At 43.8% G+C, this 24,938-nt stretch overlaps 1 protein-coding gene across 1 annotated transcript; it reads right to left on the bottom strand.

Annotated features, from left to right (window-relative positions):
- Window positions 1-8,759: 8,759 nt before the first annotated feature.
- On the bottom strand, window positions 8,760-24,862 carry LOC311144243 (gamma-glutamyl hydrolase). Its single transcript, XM_084180253.1, has 10 exons — window positions 24,402-24,862; window positions 22,188-22,399; window positions 12,503-12,617; window positions 11,672-11,722; window positions 11,464-11,548; window positions 11,137-11,275; window positions 10,663-10,769; window positions 10,458-10,551; window positions 9,986-10,123; window positions 8,760-9,806 (listed from the first exon to the last, which is right to left on the bottom strand). Exons 1-10 carry the CDS (start codon window positions 24,578-24,580, stop codon window positions 9,688-9,690), a joined length of 1,239 nt encoding a protein of 412 aa, XP_084036379.1. The 5' UTR covers window positions 24,581-24,862; the 3' UTR covers window positions 8,760-9,687.
- Between the last annotated feature and the right edge of the window lie 76 nt (window positions 24,863-24,938).

Here is a 24,938-nt window from a genome sequence, read left to right as displayed (position 1 = left end):
GGCACCATGCTGTCAGAGTGCCTACCTCCTCCCTGTAGACTGGCTCGTCGCTGTTGGTGATCAGGCCTACTACTATCGTGTCGTCAGCGAACTTGATGATGGAGTTGGAACTGTGAGGCTTCGCAGTCATGGGTATACAGAGAATACAGGAGGGGACAGAGGACGCACCCTTGTGGGGCCCCCTTGTTGAGGATCAGGGTCGAGGTGGTAATGTTGCCCACCTTCACCACCTGGGGGCGGCCCGTCAGGAAGTCCAGGACCCAGTTGCATAGGGAGGAGTACATGTGCTTTAGTGCTCAATTTAGGCAGTGCTTACTTGGTATGTGTTCGACTGGTAAAACAGTTTTAAAATACAGATTATTTCACAGAAATGTGCGAAAAGGAGCCATTAAACGTCACATAAAAAAAGAGCATATTCTTCAAAGAGCGAGAGAATTACATGCTGAGAATAATGATTGAGTTGTTCTTGAGATATAATCACACAACAACATTGAAACTCTCTAAACTACTGTAACTTGTGAAGAACCCTTTGCTTTATAAAAGTAATGTCACAGGTTTACTACACCACTAATACGACAGAAAACAGCGGGTGTATTGCCTTTGAGTTCTTAGATGCCTCAATCTATTAATGTGATTGGCTCGGTATCAAAACCAGGCTGTCTGCACATCTCAGGACCACAATAGTCTACTGAGCTAAAGCCTAGACATTAATGCTGGGACCTAATATGAGTCTTCAGGTGTCAGGCAAGGTTATAAAACACATGAGCATGGTTCACCAAACCACCTGTGAGAAAACGAGTGGCAGAGAGAGAGAGAGAGAGATCAAAGAGACAACAGAAGAGAGAAAGACAGACATAGAGAGAGTGACAGAAAGGACAGAGAGGGTGAGTGAGAGATAAAGGGGGAGAAAGAGAGAGAAAGAGTGAGACAGTCAGCCACAAAGAGAAAGAGTGACGGGGTGAACTGTGGGTAGCTGGAGACTGTCTGTCAGATAGAGCGTGGTGTAGACTCATGTCTGCAGCTCTGTGTTGGTTGCTAGGTAACAGAAGCTCTCAGAGTACTCTCCAGGTGGTAGCTAGGTTACACCATTTCACAGTCATCTGTGGGTGGTTTCTAGGATACACCAGACACTAGCGTCCACTTTCTGTTGGTTGCTAGGTTACACCAGTTCGTCCAGTAGTGTTCCTATGCTGTATAATTTGTTAAACATTCTAAGTAACTCTAATTGTTGACATCATAAATGATACATCTGTAAAATTCAGTCTAATTGATGACATCACAAAGCCTGAATCTATCAAATTCTGTATAATTGTTCACATTTAGGGTGACAGATACCCTAGCGATTAGAGCGTTATTTATGCCAGTAACCGGAAAGTTGCTAGTTTGAATCCATAAGCCGACATGGTGAAAAATAATTGCAGATCCTAGCCCCTAGGAACATACTGAGATAAGCATACCATGAAATTGGGTACCGTCTGATGTATATATTTAATGTATTAAATGAATGGTGACCACAGCCCTTCCGAAAATACATTTCAATTGTGTTTTAATGCAATTTTTTTCCACCCTGCTCCGTGTATTTAATGTAGGTAGCCTAGCAGGTAGCCTAGCGGTTAAGAGCTTTGGACCAGTAACCAAAAGATTGGTGGTTCGAATCCCAGAGCTGACTAGGTGAAAAATCTGTCAATCTGTTAAGCAAGGCACTTAACCCTAATTGCTCTGGATAAGAGTGTCTGCTAAAATGTAAATATATATATATACAGTGGAGAGAACAAGTATTTGATACACTGCCGATTTTGCAGGTTGTCCTACTTACAAAGAATGTAGAGGTCTGTAATTTTTATCATAGGTACACTTCAACTGTGAGAGACGGAATCTAAAACAAAAATCCAGAAAATCACATTGTATGATTTTTAAGTAATCAATTTCAAATTTGGCTCCCAGTGTGGCTTTACTTCCGGGCTATTATGACGCATCTGGCAGTTCCTAGCCTGGCCCTGATGTCTCAGGGAGAGTTGGGATATGCACTTTTTATTTATATAGGACAAATATAAGCACCCTCCAAATAATAATAATAATTATTGTTATTATTATTATTATTATTATTATTATTATTACCACAAAGGCGATATCTGTAATATTCAGTCCAATTAATTACATCACACAGGGTGCATCTTGAAAATTCAGTCTAATTGATGACATTACAAAGGTAGCAACAGATCATCACAAAGGGAATTCCAGAGCATGAGAAAGTAACAAAAATGTTTTGCACATCAAAGGGATTCAAATGGATTTCAGTGTTTACCAAGAAGTACCTCTTTAGTCAGGCAAGTATTGTCTTCCTGTGACCTGGAAACATTTCATAACTGTGGGTATGTCAGTGACAAATCTCTCCATTCAAAAACCCAAGAGCTGTATGCTGACTGTAGAAATGAATGGCGGTGACCTCCTGCCTCCTAATATGGTACTCACTTCCTGTGAAAGGCATGTTGGCATGGCAACAGTCCCAGTTCATCTTTGACTTTAAAGTCTTCCAGGCAGACAGCACACGTCTGCTGTGAGAGTGACAGAGAGAGGAACACGAGCAGAGGAGAGACACAGGGAAGGATAGGTTGAGAGCGCAAGAGAGAGAACGATAGAATGACAGTGGCGCAATGGTAAGAAAGAGGAGACAGAAGAAGGGGCAGAGAGAGAGAGAAAGAAAGAGCGAGAGAGAGAAAGAGAGAGACAGAGAGAGAAAGTGAGAGAGAGAGAGAGAGAGAGAGGAGGTTGAGGTGGCATCAGATATTTTTATTATGTCCCACTATTACTATTATTGTTACTAAAATTGACAGACCTCATCATAACTATTAACAATCAGTAACATAAAGTAGATTGTATTCTTACCCCATGGAGATTCAACTTCTTAGGATCTCCTTTTAAAACCACCTCTCTGTAGCCAAACCTCTCGCTCTGTGCTTGGTGTCTTAGTTTACTGTGTGTGAACAAACACACAAAGTACAACCATTAGAGATGACCTACTGTATGTCATTGGTAAGAGTCTTTTTTGCAAGCAGTCCCAGTCCCCCAAGAGACCCAGAAATCAAATCAATCACTGTGCTTTTATTGGTTGGAGCAATAAAAGGTACAGTGGCTTGCGAAAGTATTCACCCCCCTTGGCATTTTTCCTATTTTGTTGCCTTACAACCTGGAATTAAAATTGATTTTTGGGGGGTTTGTATCATTTGATTTACACAACATGTCTACCCCTTTGAAGATGCGAAATATTTTTTATTGTGAAACAAAAAAGAATAAGACAACAAAACAGAAAACTTGAGCGTGCATTAACTATTCCCCCCCCCCCCCCCCCCCCCCTCAGCTGCAAGTCTCTTGGAATCTGTGGTATTTTAAGTCATACCACAGATTCTCAATTGGATTGAGGTCTGGGCTTTGACTAGGCCATTCTAAGACATTTAAATGTTTCCCCTTAAACCACTCAAGTGTTGCTTTAGCAGTATGCTTAGGGTCATTGTCCTGCTGGAAGGTGAGCCTCCGTCCCAGTCTCAAATCTCTGGAAGACTGAAACAGGTTTCCCTCAAGAATTTCCCTGTATTTAGCGCCATCCATCATTTCTTCAATTCTGACCAGTTTCCCAGTCCCTGCCGATGAAAAACATCCCCACAGCATGATGCTGCCACCACCATGTTTGGTGTTCTCAGGGTGATGAGAGGTGTTGGGTTTGCGCCAGACATAGCGTTTTCCTTGATGGCCAAAAAGCTCAATTTTAGTCTCATCTGACCAGAGTAGCTTCTTCCATATGTTTGGGTAGTCTCCCACATGCCTTTTGGCGAACACCAAACGCGTTTGCTTATTTTTTTCTTCAAGCAATGGCTTTTTTCTGGCCACTCTTCCGTAAAGCCCAGCTCTGTGGAGTGTACGGCTTAAAGTGGTCCTATGGACAGATACTCCAATCTCCGCTGTGGAGCTTTGCAGCTCCTTCAGGGTTATCTTTGGTCTCTTTTTTGCCTCTCTGATTAATGCCCTCCTTGCCTGGCCCATGGGTTTTGGTGGGCGGCCCTCTCTTGGCAGGTTTGTTGTGGTGCCATATTCTTTCCATTTTTTTTATAATGGATTTAATGGTGCTCTGTGGGATGTTCAAAGTTTCTGATATTTTTATATAACCCAACCCTGATCTGTACTTCTCCACAACTTTGTCCCTGACCTGTTTGGAGAGCTCCTTGGTCTTCATGGTGCCGCTTGCTTGGTGGTGCCCCTTGCGTAGTGGTGTTGCAGACTCGCCTTTCAGAACAGGTGTATATATACTGAGATCATGTGACAGATCATGTGACACTTAGATTGCACACAGGTGGACTTTATTTAACTAATTATGTGACTTCTGAAGGTAATTGGTTGCACCAGATCTTATTTAGGGGCTTCATCGCAAAGGGGGTGAATACATATGCACGCACAACTTTTCCGTTATTTATTTTTTGCATTTCACTTCACCAATTTGGACTATTTTGTGTATGTCCATTACATGAAATACAAATACAAATCCATTTAAATTACAGGTTGTAATGCAACAAAATAGGAAAAACGCCAAGGGGGATGAATACTTTTGCAAGGCACTGTACCTATTCAGGAATACAAATCATCTCTGTATTGTGACCTAATGAGATAGCCAATACCAGGCCTTAACTGGATATCTTACTGAGTGTGGAGATTCTCCTCCTGGAATGTCACGAAAGGTCATGTCAAGGTCATGGGAAACAACTCTGATATTGTGAAGAATGTTTGGCATGACATTCAGAGCAGGCCAAACGATCTGGCATACCTTGTCTTGGTCTGCACCCTGATGGAGCCTTTAAATCAGAAACGTTCGTTTTTGGGAGAAAAAATAAAACATCTTCCAAAGGTCCACCTTTGTCAAACAGTGGCTGAATATCGTTTAAGATCTAGGCATAATATTCAGTCCAATATATCTCAGACTAACATGTGCACGCCAATCTATATTTATGGTTTATAAATTCAAAAATGTGAGTGCTGCAAAATGAATGTAAAAAAAATACAAATACTTGAATTAGCCAAACAATGGACCAATGAGAGACTGAAGATGTCACGCCCTGACTCAGGGGACGCTTATATGTTGAGTCAGGGTGTGTATATTCCTTGTTGTGCTTTTTCTATGTGGCTTGTCTAGTATGTATAGTTCTATGTTGGCCGGTGTGGTTCCCAATCAGAGGCAGCTGTCGCTCGTTGTCTCTGATTGGCGATCATACTTAGGCAGCCGTTTGGCACTAGTGAGTTGTGGGATCTTGTTCCGGTTAAGGTTTGTTGTATCTACCTTAGGACTTCACGTTTCGTTTATTGTTTTGTCGTGTGTTTACTTAGTTGAATAAACATGTACGTATATCACGCTACGCCTTGGTCTGTCCCGTCATTCAACGAACGTGACAGAAGATCCCACCAAACAAGGACCAAGTAGCGTGCCCAGGCGGAGCGGATGGCCATGTCACAGGTGGCCAATTTGTGGTCATGGGAGGAGATATTTGCGGGGAAAGGACCATGGGCTAAGGTAGATGCCCAGGCAGGGGAGGAGCAACGGCAACACGGAGGAGGCCGGTCGAGGAGGAAGCCCGAGAAGCAGCCCCAATAATATTTTTTTTTGGGGGGGGGCACACGGTGTGGACGACGAGCTAGCAGGAGGCCGTGAAAGGGCGGATCTGCAGGTTAGGAGAGGAGGCCACCATGTTACGGGGGCTGTTGGCTCAGAGGGAGCAGGAGTTATTCGGTCAGAGGGAGGCGCTACAGGAGGCTAAAAGGGAGAAGGAAAAAGTAGAGGCACGGCGAGAGGAGCTGGTTAGGCAGCAGAAGGAGCGGGGGTTAATAAAGGAACCCAGTCCTGCTCCTCGCACCAAGCAAATGGTGCGTGTCGCCAGTCCGGCCCGGCCCGTTCTTGCTCCTCGCACCAAGCCTGTGGTGCGCGTCGCCAGTCCGGCCCGGCCCGTTCCTGCTCCTCGCACCAAGCCTGTGGTGCGCGTCGTCAGTCCGGCCCGGCCCGTTCATGCTCCTCGCACCAAGCCTGTGGTGCACGTCGTCAGTCCGGCCCGGCCCGTTCCTGCTCCTCGCACCAAGCCTGTGGTGCGCATCGCCAGCCCGGCCCGGCCCGTTCCTGCTCCTCGCACCAAGCCTGTGGTGCGCGTCCCCAGTCCGGCCCGGCCCGTTCCGGCTCCTCGCACCAAGCCAGTGGTGCGCGTCGCCAGTCCGGCCCGGCCCGTTCATGCTCCTCGCACCAAGCCTGTGGTGCGCGTCGCCAGTCCGGCCCGGCCCGTTCCTGCTCCTCGCACCAAGCCTGTGGTGCGCGTCGCCAGTCCGGCCCGTTCCTGCTCCGCGCACCAAGCCTGTGGTGCGCGTCGCCAGCCCGGCCCGGCCCGTTCCTGCTCCTCGCACCAAGCCAGTGGTGCGCGTCGCCAGCCCGGCCCGGCCCGTTCCTGCTCCTCGCACCAAGCCAGTGGTGCGCGTCGCCAGCCCGGCCCGGCCCGTTCCTGCTCCTCGCACCAAGCCAGTGGTGCGCGTCGCCAGCCCGGCCCGGCCCGTTCCTGCTCCTCGCACCAAGCCAGTGGTGCGTGTCGCCAGTCCGGCCCGGCCCATTCCTGTCCCTCGCACCAAGCCAGTGGTGCGTGTTCCTAGTCAGGTCCGGCCCGTGCCTGCTCCTCGCACCAGACCAGTGGTGCGTTTGTCCACTCCGGCACGGCCCGTGCCTGTTCCGGCTCCGGTCAGCGGCTCCACTCCGGAGCCAGAGCAGTCTGCTCCACCGGTGCCTGATCCAGCTCCGGTCAGCGGCTCCTCTCCGGAGCCAGAGCAGTCCGCTCCACCGGTGCCTATTCCAGCTCCGGTCAGCGGCTCCAGTCCAGACCATGACGTCAGCCCCTCTCCAGGTTCGGGGTCTCCCACACCAGGGTCCAGACAGGGCCTGGCGTATCGTGGGAGGAAGGAGAGGGGAAGCAGCGCGCCGAGGTCCAGACCAGACCAGGGGCGCAACAGGGAGGCGGAGAGTGAGAGGTCGTCACGCCCCGAGCCGGATCCGCCTCTGAGGCGGAATGCCCACCCGGCCCCTACCCTGTTATGTTTATGTTGTGCGGTCGGAGTCCGCACCTTTGGGGGGGGGGGGGGTTCTGTCACGCCCTGACTCAGGGGACGCTTATATGTTGAGTCAGGGTGTGTATATTCCTTGTTGTGCTTTTTCTATGTGGCTTGTCTAGTATGTATAGTTCTATGTTGGCCTGTGTGGTTCCCAATCAGAGGCAGCTGTCGCTCGTTGTCTCTGATTGGGGATCATACTTAGGCAGCCGTTTGGCACTAGTGTGTTGTGGGATCTTGTTCCGGTTAAGGTTTGTTGTATCTACCTTAGGACTTCACTTCACGTTTTGTTGTGTGTTTATTTAGTTGAATAAACATGTACGTATATCACGCTGCGCCTTGGTCTGTCCCGTCATTCAACGAACGTGACAGAAGAAATGTTGTGAATTCCAAACATCTTAATTCTCCAACCACACCACTTTGAAATTCACCATAGCTCTTTCTAAGAGCATCAATGAGATTACATGAAAGTTGCAGAGCATGGTAAGGATCATGAACAAGCAACACCAAGCAGCATTAAGAAAGCAATGAGATTACATGACAAATAATGAAGGGATTCATTATTGAAATAGCAATAGCAGGTCAAGCCCAACTTGATTGATAGCCTAGATTACAAACATGTAAAATTACTACCAGTTAAAATATTGCCATTTAAATTTGACCAATCCCACTTGAAAGCCATAGTGGCACAAATATATTCAACTGTAGGCTAATACAATTAAACAAAACGACTATACCTTGTATTGCAAAATAATATTTATGTATTCAATATCCTTTATTCTTGGCAAATCAAAAATATCAACCCAAATAGAATAAATTAAGTTATTTTTTTTTAAATAGTCTAATATCACTTGAAATAAGAGTGGAATAGTCCTTCGCATTTAACACATTAGATTTCGGTCAACATCAGAGATAAATTAACGCTCACCGTTATACCACTGAAACCGGTGCATCAATACACCGGAGGTGGTCCTGGATGAGAAAGGATTTGTGTTTTATCAATAAACGGTTGATGCTACAGTGGCAGTGGGGCTTGTCCGCCGTATATGCAGTTGGCTGTTTTCAAACCACCTTATGATTCGATAGTCAGCCCAAAATAGAAAATATAGCATATTTCCAATAAAAACACTGTATGGCGCTAAATGTAACCTATCGGTAAAGTTGTTGGCGTAAAGGCCAAATGGAGCGATAATTTACGCGGCGGTTCATCTTTCAGATACTGGTGTTGTTGCTAATTACGAAAATAAATTCCACCCTTCCACAGTTCAATTAAATAGGCTACCACTGATTTACCCTTCAATAATTTGATCTATTCGCAAGCAGCTTCAAACCAATGAAAACCAATTACTGTATATAACTGACCCAGCATCTGTGGAGAGAACGCTTGATCACTTATAAAAGCGATAGACATCCAGATGGTCCAATCGCTACCTGCCCTGGCCCCACTGTGAAAGTTTCCACTAGATAGCACAGCCACAAAGTCTGAATTGGTTATATCGGGTTTATGTCTTTGTGGCTGTGGTAACAAGTGACGACCAGTCTGTAACCAAGTTTGGAACCCCTTCTGTTGGCGTCGTTGTGTTGTGACGGCGCGGGCATGCTATGTTATTATACTGAACAAAAATATAAACGCAACATGCAACAATTTCAAAGATTTTACTTAAGTTACAGTTCATATAAGGAAATCAGGCAATTGAAATAAATTCATTAGGCCCTAATCTATGAATTTCACATGACTGGGAATACAGATATGCATCTGTTGGTCACAGATACCTAAAAAAAAAAATGGGTCTCACAATGTGCCTCAGTATCTCGTCACGGTATTTCTGTGCATTCAAATTGCCATTGATAAATTGCAACCATGTTCGTTGTCTGTAGCTTATGCCTGCCCATACCATAACGCCACCATGGGGCACTCTGTTCACAAAGTTGACATCAGCAAACTGCTCGCCCCCACACTACACCTTACACGTGGTCTGCAGTTGTGAGACAGGTTGGACATGCTGCCAAATTCTCTAAAACGACTTTGGAGGAGGCTTAGAGAAATGAACATTCAATTATTTGGCAACAGCTCTGGTGGACATTCCTGCAGTTAGCATGCCAATTGCACGCTCTCTCAAAACTTAAGACATATGTGGCATTGTGTTGTGTGACAAAACTGCACATTTTAAAGTGGCCTTTTATTGTCCCCAGTACAAGGTGCACCTGTGTAATGATCATGCTGTTTAATCAGCTTCTTGATATGCTGTCAGGTAGATGGATTATCTTGGCAAAGGAGAAATGCTCACTAACAGGGATGTAAACAATTTTGTGCACAAAATTTGAGAGAAATAAGCTTTTTGTATTTAGCCTACAGGAAAATCATAATTTCATGCGGTGCAATTCTACATATAATAATTTGTTGTTGTTGTTGCAATGATCACTCAACATTTCTAAAAGTCTGTATATGAAGTGTCTGAACATGTCACATGTCACAGCTAACAATTAGTGCCCATGGTAAACTTCTCATAACATCCCATAATAACATCAGTGAGGAATGATAGAGTTGTGAGGCAGAACTTCAACATCTCAGAAGAAGTAGATCTGCTCGTATCCAGTGAAGTTGCCAGCATAGGTTGGTGTGTAGTTGTATATGAGGTACATGGCCTCTTCCTCAGGCTGGTCGAAGTGATGCAAACTTCTCCTGCCTTTTAACATAGAATATAACTTTATTGTGCATCCAAAAAGCCACATTTCGCTATTTACTAAACCTCACAAGTTAACACTATACTGTCGTAAAATAAAATCTACAATACAATATACTGTATCTGGCCGACTGTAAAGAACACAACGATTAAACTTCAATAGGTGTGATCTGATTACCCACCTTCATTGACAAAGAACTCAGCCAGTAGGGAGGCAACACGTACAGCGTCTGAGGAGTGGGGGAAGTTGAGTTTGGGGTCCCACTGGAAACGGTTCACCTCAGGATGCCACTGGACCCCATAGAAGGGGTAGGTCCTCCCTGGGGCAAAGACAGTTCCAAACTCAATACAGGATCCCACATTACCTTATGACAGTGAGCAGACTATAACCTAGTTCCTTAGACGTCCTTCCTGGTGGTGAGCAATCAGAGCAATAGTATTATTGCACTATACAATTTAATTAATACAATTATTATAATTTTGTAATAATAACAACCATACATTTGTGCAGCATAGCTCGTACAGATTATGCAGCCCACCCACACTGCTTTATGTAAAAAACAATGTAAATCACTGTGATCTGTTACAGGACAATTTTGTTAACTGAATGGATGACACATCTAAAACTGTAGTTCTACTTGTTGTTGATTATACCTTCCATGGTTGAGACAAAGATGGCACCATTCTCAGCTGTGTTCGTGGACAAGATGGAGAAGAAACTTTGTAGCTTCTCATTTTCCTTGAATGTCTGTAAGCAAAGGCCATAAGCAAAGGAGTTGATAGTCAAAACCAGTCCAGAGTCATATTGTATTCAACAGAGCTGTACGCTAAGCAATATTAATTTGAAATCTGATTGCACCTTCACGGTCACTCCATAATGGTGAAAATTCCCTGTCAAAGCTTCCTGGGATAATGCCTTCATGACATCACTGGGGAACCCCTCGAACATTTGACTGGAATGGGCCTCTGCAGGGAGAGAGGAAAGACATTCAATATAGTTTTTTAGGTTACAACCATGGGGAGCGAAATTCATCAGTCCTCTCGATTCAGCCAAGAGGAAGCATAAATGCACTGTATGAAGATGGAAACTGTTCTGCAATAAGTGTGGGAGTTGTCAGGATGTAGATTCCCTCATGAGCTTCATTGAGATTCTGACATAAGACCACTCTTGTTCTGTCTTGATCAGAAGCTCCTCCTGTATTTCCTGCCCTCCAGTGGTCGATTTTAGCATGTGCAGCATAATGAAGTCTTCAGACCCAGTCCCAAACCGTATCTTTGACCTTATCCCTAGCACTTGACTCCCCTACAGAGGTGTGAAAGGATTGGGCCATACCTGTGGTGAGGTTCAGGGGCAGGGCCATGTTCTCAGCTGTGGTTTTGGTCAGCAGGTTCTCTCCAGCCACCAGACAAGTCAGCAGCTGCATCCCCAGACATGTGCCCCAGATAGGGAAGGAGTCTCCAGCATCATTGGCCTGAAACAAGGGAACACATAAGTCTATTAGACAGTGTTGGGAGAATGTGAGATGTTTACTGATGGTAAACAGACATACAATCAAATAGACAGATGTAAAAAGAGGCCTACAGAGCATTAGACAGACAGCCAGACAGACAGACAGACACAGACAGACATTAGCCAGCTTTGCTCAGGAGCACCACTGACCTTGAGGGCAAGCCTGTAGAAGATCCCTGCCACCTTGGCAAAGTCTGATGTCTCGAGATCTGACGAACCTCCGATGAGCAGCAGGCTGTGAGATCGATCAATCAATCAATCAATCAATCAATCGTTTTACATTTGGTTTGCAATCACGTAAAAACAATAAAATACACAAAATTCCTACACAGAAAAAAATGATAATATGATAGCCTACCCATTAATCGACTTGAAGATTTTCTCATACTCAGCAGTACTCTGAGTCAACCTGTAGGAGAGGAACAGGCACTGATTAAAAGTGGTAAAGGTTTTAAAGATTTGAGAAATACATTTTTGGATGACCAGCCATGCACAGTTATAGGCTGCTATGTTCAACCAGTTATTTACAGTGCTGTGAAAAAGCTGGGTCATGCAGCAAGACAATGATCCAAATCACACAATCAAGTCTAGTTTGGAATGACCTAGGTCGAAGTCCAGACCTAATCCCAATTGAGATGTTGTGGCAGGACTTGAAATGAGCAGTTCATACTTGAAAACCCACAAATGTCGCTGAGTTAAAGCAGTTCTGCATGCAAAAGTGGGCCAAAATTCCTCCACAGCGATGTGTGAGACTGATCAACATCTAAAGGAAGCATTTGGTTGCAGTCATTGCATCTAAATGTGGCACAACCAGTTATTGAGTGTGAAGGGAATTACTGTACTTTTTCACACAGGGGAATTGGTGTTACATAACTTTGTAATTAAATAAATAAAACAAGTATCCATTTTTTTGGTTATTTGTCAACTGAGGTTCCCTTTATCTAATATTAAGTTTTGGTTGAAGATCTGATAACATTCAGTTTCAAAAATATGCAAAAATAGAAAAAATCTGAAAAGGGGCAAATACATTTTCATGGCACTGTAGATGTAATATTGGTATATACCTATTGGGAAACATAAACTTTGAGGTGCAAAGTGTCTGGATTTCTCTTTGTTTGAACATGAAACAGAGGAAACCAGATACTTTTCAACAGTGAGTATGAACATATCTAACTTTATATCGGCCTACCTGATAGGCACCACTCTACTTCCCGCTGACTCTATATACTTTACATAGGAAGCAGGGATGTAGGTCTTTCCAAATGGCTTCATCACATCATCTTCTACTTCTTGAGTTAAAATTCCTGTGGGACATACAGAAATTATAAGCTACAGTCCATAACAGTGTCCATCCAGTAGGACTTCTCAAATAGTTCCAGTGAAGTTTGATGAGAATATCTGTAGACTACATAATAGACCTCAAACTACACCAGTGGAGGCCCCTCAGAGGAGGAAGGGGAACCATCCTCCTCAGTGAATTTGATATTTAAAAAAAGGTAAAACATTAAAAAAGTTATCATTTTTAGATAAAACTATACTCACGTCACCAAATAATTGATTAAACACACTATTTTGCAAAGAAGGTCTACAGTAGCCTCAACAGCACTCTGTAGGGTAGCACCATGGTGTAGCCGGAGGACAGCTAGCTTCCATCCTCCTCTGAGTACATTGACGTCAATACAAAACCTAGGAGGCTCATGGTTCTCACCGCCTTCCATAGACTTACACAGTAATTATGACAACTTCCGGAGGACATCCTCCAACCTAGCAGAGCTCTTGCAGCATGAACTGACATGTTGTCCACCCAATCAAGGGATCAGATAATTAATCTAGTACTGAAAGCATAAGCTACATCTAGCTAGCACTGCAGTGCATAACATGTTGTGAGTAGCTGACTCAAAGAGAGAGAAAGAAAATAGTTGAACAGTTTGAGCAAATTAATTTCTTCCTAAATTAATGAGAAGCAAGAGAGAAATAGAGAGAGAGATTTCGTCATGTTTTTTTCACTTTCAGTTCCACTTACTTAGCTAGCAAATGTAGCTAGCTAGTTTAGCCTACTGAAACACCCTGCTCAAACAGAGGGATGCTATGTTAGCTAGCTAGCTATGACTATCCAACACATCACTGGAAATCTTCCAAGTCAAGGTAAGCTTTGGGTTTTACTCATTTATTGCCACTGGGGCCCACCGGTGTAACTGCTTACTGACTGTACACTGTAACGTTGCTGTATGATTGTAGCAGGTTTACTAACACGTTAGTTATATTAACTATGCTGACTATGACATTACTTTAGATAATATGGTGACAACAATGTAGGCTGTGTGTAGCGGTTTGGCTTGGAAAGGTTTTTTCCCTGGTCACATACAGCTGATGTTTTGTCCACAAGCGATGGGAAGAGGCGCATAACGTAGATGCGAGAAGGAATACAACGTGGCTGCTATGAAACTGTGAACTGTGTTAACGCGTGATCAGGGGTGTATTCATTCTGCCGATTCTGTTGAAAAACGTGTCTTAAACAGAAGCAAACGGAACAAAACGCGGATAAACATACCTGAATTTGTCCAATAGAAACTCTTGTTTGCAACTGTTGGACTAATGATTACACCCACTATCAGCTAGATGCAGGCAAGAGTATGCAAGGTGGTATTGAATGTCACTGTCTGTCCATGTATCACTGTTTGTCACATCAAATTTGTATTTACGACCTGTGTGCACCTAAGTTGTAAACTTTCATTCATAGGCTAGGTTGTAGCAACCTCATTATGTGTATAGGGAAAATTAGAGTATCATGTAGTAGCCTAAACCTATCACTGTTACATTTAACTGGGTGAATGGCATATGACTGACAGTCATCCAATATGCTGTAATAGAAATAAGGCCATGCTCATGAAAAAAAAAATCGTCCTCCCTCATCTGAAATGGCACTGATGACAACTGAACTACACAATAAGCAAAAGTAATTCATTTTCATTAAATTCATTAAATTATATAACAGTTTCAATTTTGCATGTATTGACTTGATTTCTCTTCAAAACAAGTTATTGCTTTATGTAAGCTAATTGTTATTTTAGCTAAATTCATATTCATACATGTACATGTATGATTCGAAAACCTCTGTTTATTATTTTTTTAGAATTAAATTGAACAATATATAAACACAATTTCTTCTTCTCATAACAAAACAATCAAAACTCAATGTTTGTACAGGTCTTTATAATGTATTGTCTGTATTCCCAACTGTTTGTAATGTTTGTATACAGTTGTATACTCTTTGTTTGTTTTTGCTGTATTGTATATTTTGAATCGCTTCACCCAACAACATATATTTTTTTTACGCACCAATAATCGGTCGGTTGTTGACTGGACCCGGATCGCGTCTCGTCGGTAATGCGTCGCTCCAACAGACGAAAATTAAAGGTAAACACACCACAGTGCCTAACATTTTCTCACAGTGCAGTTCGAACAGATCTGTCGCCCGTTATGACAGTGTGTTATTGAAAACTTATTGAAAACTAAAAAGGAGGAAGTGTTTATAGAAAAAGCCTGCAAGACAACTCCCACGCGATGTGCAAGGGGGAAGTCAGGAGATTCCAGTTTGACATGTGAGATTTCTTTAAGCACAAGGTCCTGTGCACTATTGTATTTAAGGTAAGAATATCTGCAATTCCACCAGACAAACAGATTTATCGGGTGGTTAATTGTGCCATAACATAATTGGAAATGGAGACTCCATTGTTGCAAAATGTGTATGTGGTCATTGTTTGCATTAACTGGTGAATCCCAGATGATACATGAATGAGCCACATCATATCTGGCAGTGGATCCAGGTAATTCTGTTTTAAAGGCCCAGTTCAGATTTTCCTGTGTTTTATATACACTATATTGCCACACTATGAGGTTGGAATAATACTGTGAAATTGTGAAAATGATAATACCCTTTTAGTATAAGTAATGTTTGAAAGGACCGCTTGAAATGTCTACCTGTTTTGGTGGGATGGAGTTTTGGCCTGCCTGGTGATTCAATTAGTTAATATACCAATAAGAAAGAGTTCCAAACCTCTGCTAATAACAGCTAGATTTCAGTTTCCCCCTCCCAACTCAGACCACTCCCAGACAGTCCTAGCAAAATTCTAGCTTGAGAAATTGCTCTTTGCTTAGAAGTTATTTTTGTTTCTTTTTGACAATTTTAATTGAAACAATCACAGTTAAGGTAGTTAATTTTGACCCAGAAATGATTTGATATTGAGATAAAAACAGCTGGATTGGACCTTTAAAAGGCTAGTAGTGAATAGGCTCCAGACAAGACTGTGAATTTTGACCTGCTGAATGAATAGCCTATTCATTTAAGGTGTCACCTTTTCATATAGGCTAACTCTGTAGAATTATAAGAGACATGCACTGAAATATGAAATTACATTTAAATTCAAGGATTATACAGATGAACTGATGCCACCATGTTGAGATGTGGAGGTACAGTATTTATGCCATGGGACATGGGCATTTGGAGGTGTCATGCTGGGAGAAACTAGAGAAGTCAAAGGTTCTGTGGTTGGAACCTGGAGCTTCTGCAACATGAGGGAGAAACAGGGAAGTACTAGGAAAGTTTATTCACACATGTCATAGTAATTGCATACTCATATCAGCTTGAAACATACAAAATACTCACACAAAAATCTGTATGTTGCCGAAAACACAAGCTTAAGTTACAGTAGACTACATAATATTGCCACTTATTTCACAATAAGACAGGTTTCTCAAGTTTGACTTCCAAACCATCAGCGGTCTCATCTCTAAAGGGAGGTATGTAAAAATAATTATACAGCCAGACACTGCTAGGAAAAGCAGAACTTTGAATACAGCTTAACTTTGAATACTGGGAGCTAGAATGCAAGTCTCCCACATAGCCTATACCAACTTAAAGGAAAATTCCACTCCAAAACTATATTTTGGTATTTGTTTCATTAGTCCACTGCTGGTACAGTACCAAAATGTTTTGCATGTCAGCAATCAAGTTTTAAAGATATATAACTTTCAAAGTACAGAAAGAGTCACAGTATCTTTATTATTACACTGTTGCTACTCGCTGTTTATTATCTATGCATAGTCACTTTACCCCTACCTACATGTACAAATTACCTCGACTAGCCTGTACCCCCGCACATCGACTCGGTACCGGTACCCCCTGTATACATAATAATGGCGCCGGAGGGGATGACGTTTTACGGGCTCCAAACCAACTGTGCTATTTTGTTTGTTTGTAACTTATTTTGTACATAATGTTGCTGCTACTGTCTCTTATGACCGAAAATAGCTTCTGGACATCAGAACAGTGGTTACTCAACTCGAACTGGGCCCCGTGTAGCTCAGTTGGTAGAGCATGGCGCTTGCAACGCCAGGGTTGTGGGTTCGATTCCCACAGGGGGGCCAGTATGAAAAATAAAATGCTCTGGATAAGAGTGTCTGCTAAATGACTAAAAATAAATAACAACAACAACAACAAACAAAAAAAATATAAAAATAATAAAAGAGAAAAAGCAAACTAAAAAATATATATATACAGTGGGGGAAAAAAGTATTTAGTCAGCCACCAATTGTGCAAGTTCTCCCACTTAAAAAGATGAGAGAGGCCTGTAATTTTCATCATAGGTACACGTCAACTATGACAGACAAATTGAGAAAAAGAAATCCAGAAAATCACTTTGTAGGATTTTTAATGAATTTATTTGCAAATTATGGTGGAAAATAAGTATTTGGTCACCTACAAACAAGCAAGATTTCTGGCTCTCACAGACCTGTAACTTCTTCTTTAAGAGGCTCCTCTGTCCTCCACTCGTTACCTGTATTAATGGCACCTGTTTGAACTTGTTATCAGTATAAAAGACACCTGTCCACAACCTCAAACAGTCACACTCCAAACTCCACTATGGCCAAGACCAAAGAGCTGTCAAAGGACACCAGAAACAAAATTGTAGACCTGCACCAGGCTGGGAAGACTGAATCTGCAATAGGTAAGCAGCTTGGTTTGAAGAAATCAACTGTGGGAGCAATTATTAGGAAATGGAAGACATACAAGAACACTGATAATCTCCCTCGATCTGAGGCTCCACGCAAGAACGGTGAGCAAAAATCCCAGAACCACACGGGGGGACCTAGTGAATGACCTGCAGAGAGCTGGGATCAAAGTAACAAAGCCTACCATCAGTAACACACTACACCGCCAGGGACTCAAACCCTGCAGTGCCAGACGTGTCCCCCTGCTTAAGCCAGTACATGTCCAGGCCCGTCTGAAGTTTGCTAGAGTGCATTTGGATGATCCAGAAGAGGATTGGGAGAATGTCATATGGTCAGATGAAACCAAAATAGAACTTTTTGGTAAAAACTCAACTCGTCGTGTTTGGAGGACAAAGAATGCTGAGTTGCATCCAAAGAACACCATACCTACTGTGAAGCATGGGGGTGGAAACATCATGCTTTGGGGCTGTTTCTCTGCAAAGGGACCAGGACGACTGATCCGTGTAAAGGAAAGAATGAATGGGGCCATGTATCGTGAGATTTTGAGTGAAAACCTCCTTCCATCAGCAAGGGCATTGAAGATGAAACGTGGCTGGGTCTTTCAGCATGACAATGATCCCAAACACACCGCCCGGGCAACGAAGGAGTGGCTTCGTAAGAAGCATTTCAAGGTCCTGGAGTGGCCTAGCCAGTCTCCAGATCTTAACCCCATAGAAAATCTTTGGAGGGAGTTGAAAGTCCGTGTTGCCCAGTGACAGCCCCAAAACATCACTGCTCTAGAGGAGATCTGCATGGAGGAATGGGCCAAAATACCAGCAACAGTGTGTGAAAACCATGTGAAGACTTACAGAAAACGTTTGACCTGTGTCATTGCCAACAAAGGGTATATAACAAAGTATTGAGAAACTTTTGTTATTGACCAAATACTTATTTTCCACCATAATTTGCAAATAAATTCATAAAAAATCATACAATGTGATTTTCTGGATTTTTTTTCCTCATTTTGTCTGTCATAGTTGACGTGTACCTATGATGAAAATTACAGGCCTCTCTCATCTTTTTAAGTGGGAGAACTTGCACAATTGGTGGCTGACTAAATACTTTTTTTCCCCACTGTATATAATGAGTCCGACGCGAAGGATATACTGCTTTCCCGAGACCAGGCCCAAATCCCCATCTTTCGCATGAAGAAAAGACAGAGATACAGGGGGCAGAGGTCGGGGTGCCTTGTGAGAATTCGTTGGCGAGTAGGTAAACCGCCACTACCTTTCGTCCTATTGGCCAACGTGCAATCATTGGAAAATAAACTGGATGATCTACGATTAAGACTATCTTACCAACGGGACATTAAAAACTGTAATATCTTATGTTTCACCGAGTCGTGGCTGAATGACGACACAGATAATATAGAGCTTGCTGGGTTTTCCGTGCATCGGCAGGACAGAACAGATACGTCTAGTAAGACGAGGGGTGGGGGTGTGTGTCTATTTGTCAATAACAGCTGGTGAGCAATGGTCTAATATTAAAGAAGTCTCGATGTATTGCTCGCCTGAGGTAGAGTACCTCATGATAAGCTGTAGACCACAATATCTAGCAAGAGAGTTCTCATCTATATTATTCATAGCCATCTATTTACCACCACAAACCGATGCTGGCACTAAGACCGCACTCGGGAGCTGTATAAGGCCATAAGCAAACAAGAAAATGCTCATCCAGAAGCGGCGCTCCTAGTGGCCGGGGACTTTAATGCAGGCAAACTTCAATCCGTTTGACCTCATGTCACATGTGCAACCAGAGAAAATAAAAAAAGAACTCTAGACCACCTTTACTCCACACACAGAGACGCATACAAAGCTCTCCCTCGCCCTCCATTTGGCAAATCTTACCATAATTATATCCTCCTGATTCCTGCTTACAAGCAAAAACTAAAGCAGGAAGTACCAGTGACTCACTCATTACGGAAGTGGTCAGATGATGCGGATGCTACACTACAGGACTGTTTTGCTAGCACAGCCTGGAATATGTTCCGGGATTCATCCAATGGCATTGAGGTGTATACCACCTCAGTCACCGGCTTCATCAATAAGTGCATCGACGACGTCGTCCCCACAGTGACCGTACGTACATATCCCAACCAGAAGCCATGGATTACAGGCAACATCCCCACCAAGCTAAAGGCTAGAGCTGATGCTTTCAAGGAGCGGGACACTAATCCGGACGCTTATATGAAATCCCGCTATGCCCTCAGACGAACCATCAAACAGTCAAATGGTCAATACAGGACTAAGATTGAATCCTACTACACCGGCTGTGACCCTCGTCGGATATGGCAGGGCTTGCAAACTATTATGGACTACAAAGGGAAACCCAGCCGCGAGCTGTCCAGTGATGTGAGCCTACCAGACGAGCTAAATGCCTTTTATGCTCGCTTCGAGGCAAGCAACACTGAAGCATGCATGAGAGCACCAGCTGTTCCGGACGACTGTGTGATCCCGCTCTCCCGTAGCCGATGTGCGCAAGACCTTTAAACAGGTTAACATTCACAAGACCGCGGGGCCAGACGGATTACCAGGACGTGTACTCCGAGCATGCGCGGACCAACTGGCAAGTGTCTTCACTGACATTTTCAACCTCTCCCTGACCGAGTCTTTAATACCTACATGTTTCAAGCAGCCACCATAGTCCCTGTGCCCAAGAAAGCGAAGGTAACCTGCCTAAATGACTACCGCCCCGTAGCGCTCACAGCGGTAGCCATGAAGTGCTTTGAAAGGCTGGTCATGGCTCACATCAACACCATCATCCCGGAAACCCTAGACCCACTCTAATTTGCATACCGCCCCACAGATGACGCAATCTCAATCGCACTCCACACTGCCCTTTCCCACCGGGACAAAAGGAACACCAATGTGAGAATGCTGTTCATTGACTACAGCTCAGCGTTCAACACCATAGTGCCCACAAAGCTCATCACTAAGCTAAGGACCCTGGGACTAAACACCTCCCTCTGCAACTGGATCCTGGACTTCCTGACGGGTAGGTAACAACACAAAAGCCACACTGATCCTCAACACAGGGGCTCCTCAGGTGTGCATGCTTAGTCCCCTCCTGTACTCCCTGTTCACCCATGACTGCGTGGCCAAGCACGACTCCAAGACCATCATTAGGTTTGCTGACGACACAACAGTGGTAGGCCTGATCACCGACAACGATGAGAAAGCCTATTGGGAGGAGGTCAGAGACCTGGCAGTGTGGTGCCAGGACAACAACCTCTCCCTCAATGTGAGCAAGACAAAGGAGCTGATCGTGGACTACGTGAAAAGGAGGGCCGACAGGCCCCCATTAACATCGACAGGGCTGTAGTGGAGCGGGTCGAGAGTTTCAAGTTCCTTGGTGTCCACATCACCAACGAACTATCATGGTCCAAACACACCAAGACAGTCGTGAAGAGGGCATGACAACACCTTTTCCCCCTCAGGAGACTGAAACTATTTGGCATGGGTCCCAAGATCCTCAACGTTATACAGCTGCACCATCGAGAGGATCCTGACCGGTTGCATCACCGCCTGGTATGGCAACTGCTCGGCATCCGACCTTAAGGCGCTACAGAGGGTAGGGCGTATGGCCCAGTACATCACTGGGGCCAAGCTTCCTGCCATCAAGGACCTACAGTATATACTAGGCGGTATTAGAGGAAGGCCCAAACAATTGTCAAAGACTCCAGTCACCCAAGTCATAGACTGTTCTCTCTGCTACCGCACGGCAAGCAGTCTATGTCCAAAAAGGCTCCTTAACAGCTTCTACCCCAAGCCATAAGACTGCTGAACAATTAATCAAATGGCCACCCGGACTATTTACATTGCTGCTACTCACTGTTTATTATCTATGCATAGTCACTTTACCCCTACCTACATGTACAAATTACCTTGACTAACCTCTACCCCCACACATTGACTCGGTACCGGTACCGGTACCCCTTGTATATATCCTCGTTATTGTTATTTTATTGTGTTACTTTTTATTTTATTTTTTACTTCAGTTTATTTAGTAAATATTTTCTTAACTATTTATTGAACTTCATTTTTGGTTAAGGGCTTGTAAGTAAGCATTTCACAGTAAGGTCTACACATGTTGTAGTCGGAGCATGTGACAAATAACATTTGATTTAATATGGTGCGTTTTGCATGAAAGTTTCCCAAAAAATGAAAGGTTTGTGACCCACTGCTCAAATAGAATAAAAGAGAATTGAATAGAACAGAAGCTGATATAATCAGTCTTCTAGGTGTAGGTGGTGTTGCGGAGGTGGCCATAGAGTTTGCTGTCCAGGTTGATGAGCTGTCGGAGGAAGCCTCTGTTGGGGATCACACCGCGGTTATCCTTCACAGCACAGATGGCATCCACCAGGGTCAGGTTCTGTCTCAGCATCAGGTAGGCAAGAACCAGGGTGGCTGAACGACTCACCCCCACCGCACAGTGCACCAGCACTATGCCTGAGGGAGAGGTGGGGGGGTAGAGGGTAAAAAGAGGGGAGAGAACATGGATCTTTTCACACTAAGCCCACTGTGGTACTGTAACTTCCCCTCTGGAAACTCCTTCTTCCTTTCAGTGTGACCTTTCAGTGCGTTGCAGATAGAAATGTAATGTTTGCAAAGGAAATAATTATTCGACATGTACAATGCACATTTCATCATACACTTGGCCATACCACACTTTTAACATTATACAGGCATTCCCCATTTTAACAACGTATTACTCTATAACAAGCTATAACATACAATCTATGATGAAGTACTTTATACAATCAATGATGCAGTACTTATAACTTCTCCTTCACTGAGAAGGCCCTGGTCTGGACTTCCACTCACCTCCTTCACTGAGGGCCCTGTGGATGAAGTCTGCTGCAGTCTGGAAGTTGACACTCATGTCAAAATTACAGGAGTCATGGGCCTCGATGCCAAAGTACTTGATGTTCATGCCCAGGTATGTCTCCGCCCCGTCTCGCCGTTTACTGTGGTTTGCGTTCAAGACGTGGGTGACACGATGGTTGGCCAACTGGCGGACATTCGTAGCACTGTCCCTATGAAAACCACAAGTTTCAAGTTTATTCAAAAACATTGCATAACAACTATGAAAATAGATGTTTGTACATGTTGAGGACAAGTCTAGAATAAACAAATAAATGCAGTCTACAATGAACAAGTAACAAATAATTTTTCCGCATTTTGTTATGTTACAGCCTTATTCTAAAATGGATTAAATAAAAAAACAATCCTCATCAACTACACACAATATCCCATAATGACAAATCAAAAACAGGTTTTTAGAAATGTTTGCAAATGTATTACAAATAAAAAACAGAAATACCTTATTTACATAAGTATTCAGACCCTTTGCTATGAGACTTGAAATTGAGCTCAGGTGCATCCTGTTTCCATTGATCACCCTTGAGAAGTTTCTACAACTTGATTGGAGACCACCTGTGTTAAATTAAATTGATTGGACATGATTTGGAAAGGCACACAACTGTCTATTTAAGTTCCCACAGTTGAAAGTGCATGTCAGTGCAAAAACCAAGCCATGAGGTCGAAGGAATTGTCCGTAGCACCGAGGCAGGATTTTTTTGAGGTACAGATCTGGGGAAGGGTACCAAAAAATGTCTGCAGCATTGAAGGTCCCCAAGAACACAGTGGCCTCCATCATTCTTAAATAGAAGAAGTTTGGAACCACCAAGACTCTTCCTAGAGCTGGCCACCTGGCCAAACTGAGAAATCGGGGGAGAAGGGTCTTGGTCAGGGAGGTGACCAAGAACCTGCTGGTCACTCTGACAGAGCTCCAGAGTTCCTCTGTGGAGATGGGAGAACCTTCCAGAAGGACAACCATCTCTGCAGCACTCCACCAATCAGGCCTTTATGGTAGAGTGGCCAGACGGAAGCCACTCCTCAGTAAAAGGCACATGACAGCCCACTTGGAGTTTGCCAAAAGGCACCTAACGACTCTCAGACCATGAGAAACAAGATTCTCTGGTCTGATGAAACCAAGATTGAACTGAATGCCAAACCTGGCACCATCCCTACCGTGAAGCATGGTGGTGGCAGCATCATGCTGTGGGGATGTTTTTCAGCGGCAGGGACTGGGAGACCAGTCAGGATCGAGGCAAAGATGAACGAAGCAAAGTACAGAGAGATCCTTGATGAAAACCTGCTCCAGAGCGCTCAGGACCTCAGATTGGGGCGAAGGTTCACCTTCTAACAGGACAACGACCCTAAGCACACAGCCAAGACAACGCAGGAGTGGCTTCGGGACAAGTCTCTGAATGTCCTTGAGTGACCCAGTCAGAGCCCGGACTTGAACCCGATCTAACATCTCTGAAGAAACCTAAAAATAGCTGTGCAGGGACGCTCCCCATCCAACCTGACAGAGCTTGAGAGGATCTGCAGAGAAGAATGGGAGAAACTCCCCAAATAAAGGTGTGCCAAGCTTGTAGCGTCATCCCAAGAAGACTTGAGGCTGTAATCGCTGCCAAAGGTGCTTCAACAATGTACTGAGTAAAGGGTCTGAATATTTATGTAAATGTAATATTTGTTTAGTTTTTTTAAAATTTGCAAACATTTCTAATATCCTGTTATTGCTTTGTCATTATGGGGTATTGTGTGTAGATTGATGAGGAAAAACAAAACAATTGTCAATTTTAGAATAAGGCTGTAACGTAACAACATTTGGAAAAAGTCAAGGTGTCTGAATACTTTCCGAATGCACTGTACATATAGATTGGATAAGAGCAAATAACTGGCAATCTGATATTAAGTTTTCACACTACTGTGGTCCACATTGGGAACTATGATCGGATAAACCTATGCACTTTCCCAACACAGAATTCAAGTTACTTTAGAGGGCCCAAGCATTTAAAAACTGATTTATGATCAGCTCCCCTTACACACATCGGAGCCTCGTCCAAATGATGCCTTGGATTAGTCTCTATGGATCCGATGATGTACAAAATTCTTGTCCACTTAAAGTGACCATAGGTTAAATTCCAGTGTCAACCAAAATGAAAGGAAACATATTGTCACTGCACTTACTGGTCTCCAATGTAAAGTCTGGGCCACACTTCGTCTGCATGGCTGATGATGGCTTTCCCAGTGAACAGGAGTCGTTCCAGCTCAAACACAGCCAGCCCCGGTGAACTCAGGTCAATCTCCACCTTACGAGGAGGGGGTCTGTCGTTCCAGGACGGGGGGAGTTTGGAGGTAAAAGACATTTGTTCTGCTTTTAAAAGATCTGGTAAATCTCTGCTACAATACCTCCGCAGGTTACATATAAATCCAGTTTTTCTTCAAAGTGGTTTGAAGCCCAGTCCGAGAATGAAGACCATCTTTTTTTAATATTGCAGCTTCTGCGTTTTGCTGGAACCGGTTCTTGGAAAAGGCAGTGTAAATGAGCCCTACTGTATAAAGGATCTGGTCTATCACCATGCAAGGGAGACAGACTAACTATATCTCCATACTTCTTTCTAGAGCAGCAAAAGTATTGATTGTAGGTTCATTTCACAGGAATCCTGAAGAGGGATGAACAGGTGTGGGTTTTATAAGGGTGCCTTGCTTCGGCGTTGCTTGCTC

Source organism: Coregonus lavaretus, assembly GCF_964263955.1.
Source record: "Coregonus lavaretus genome assembly, chromosome: 17".
Taxonomy (NCBI): domain Eukaryota; kingdom Metazoa; phylum Chordata; class Actinopteri; order Salmoniformes; family Salmonidae; genus Coregonus; species Coregonus lavaretus.
The sequence above is the reverse complement of the archived record's forward strand: the minus strand, read 5'-3'. Positions and strand labels throughout refer to the sequence as shown.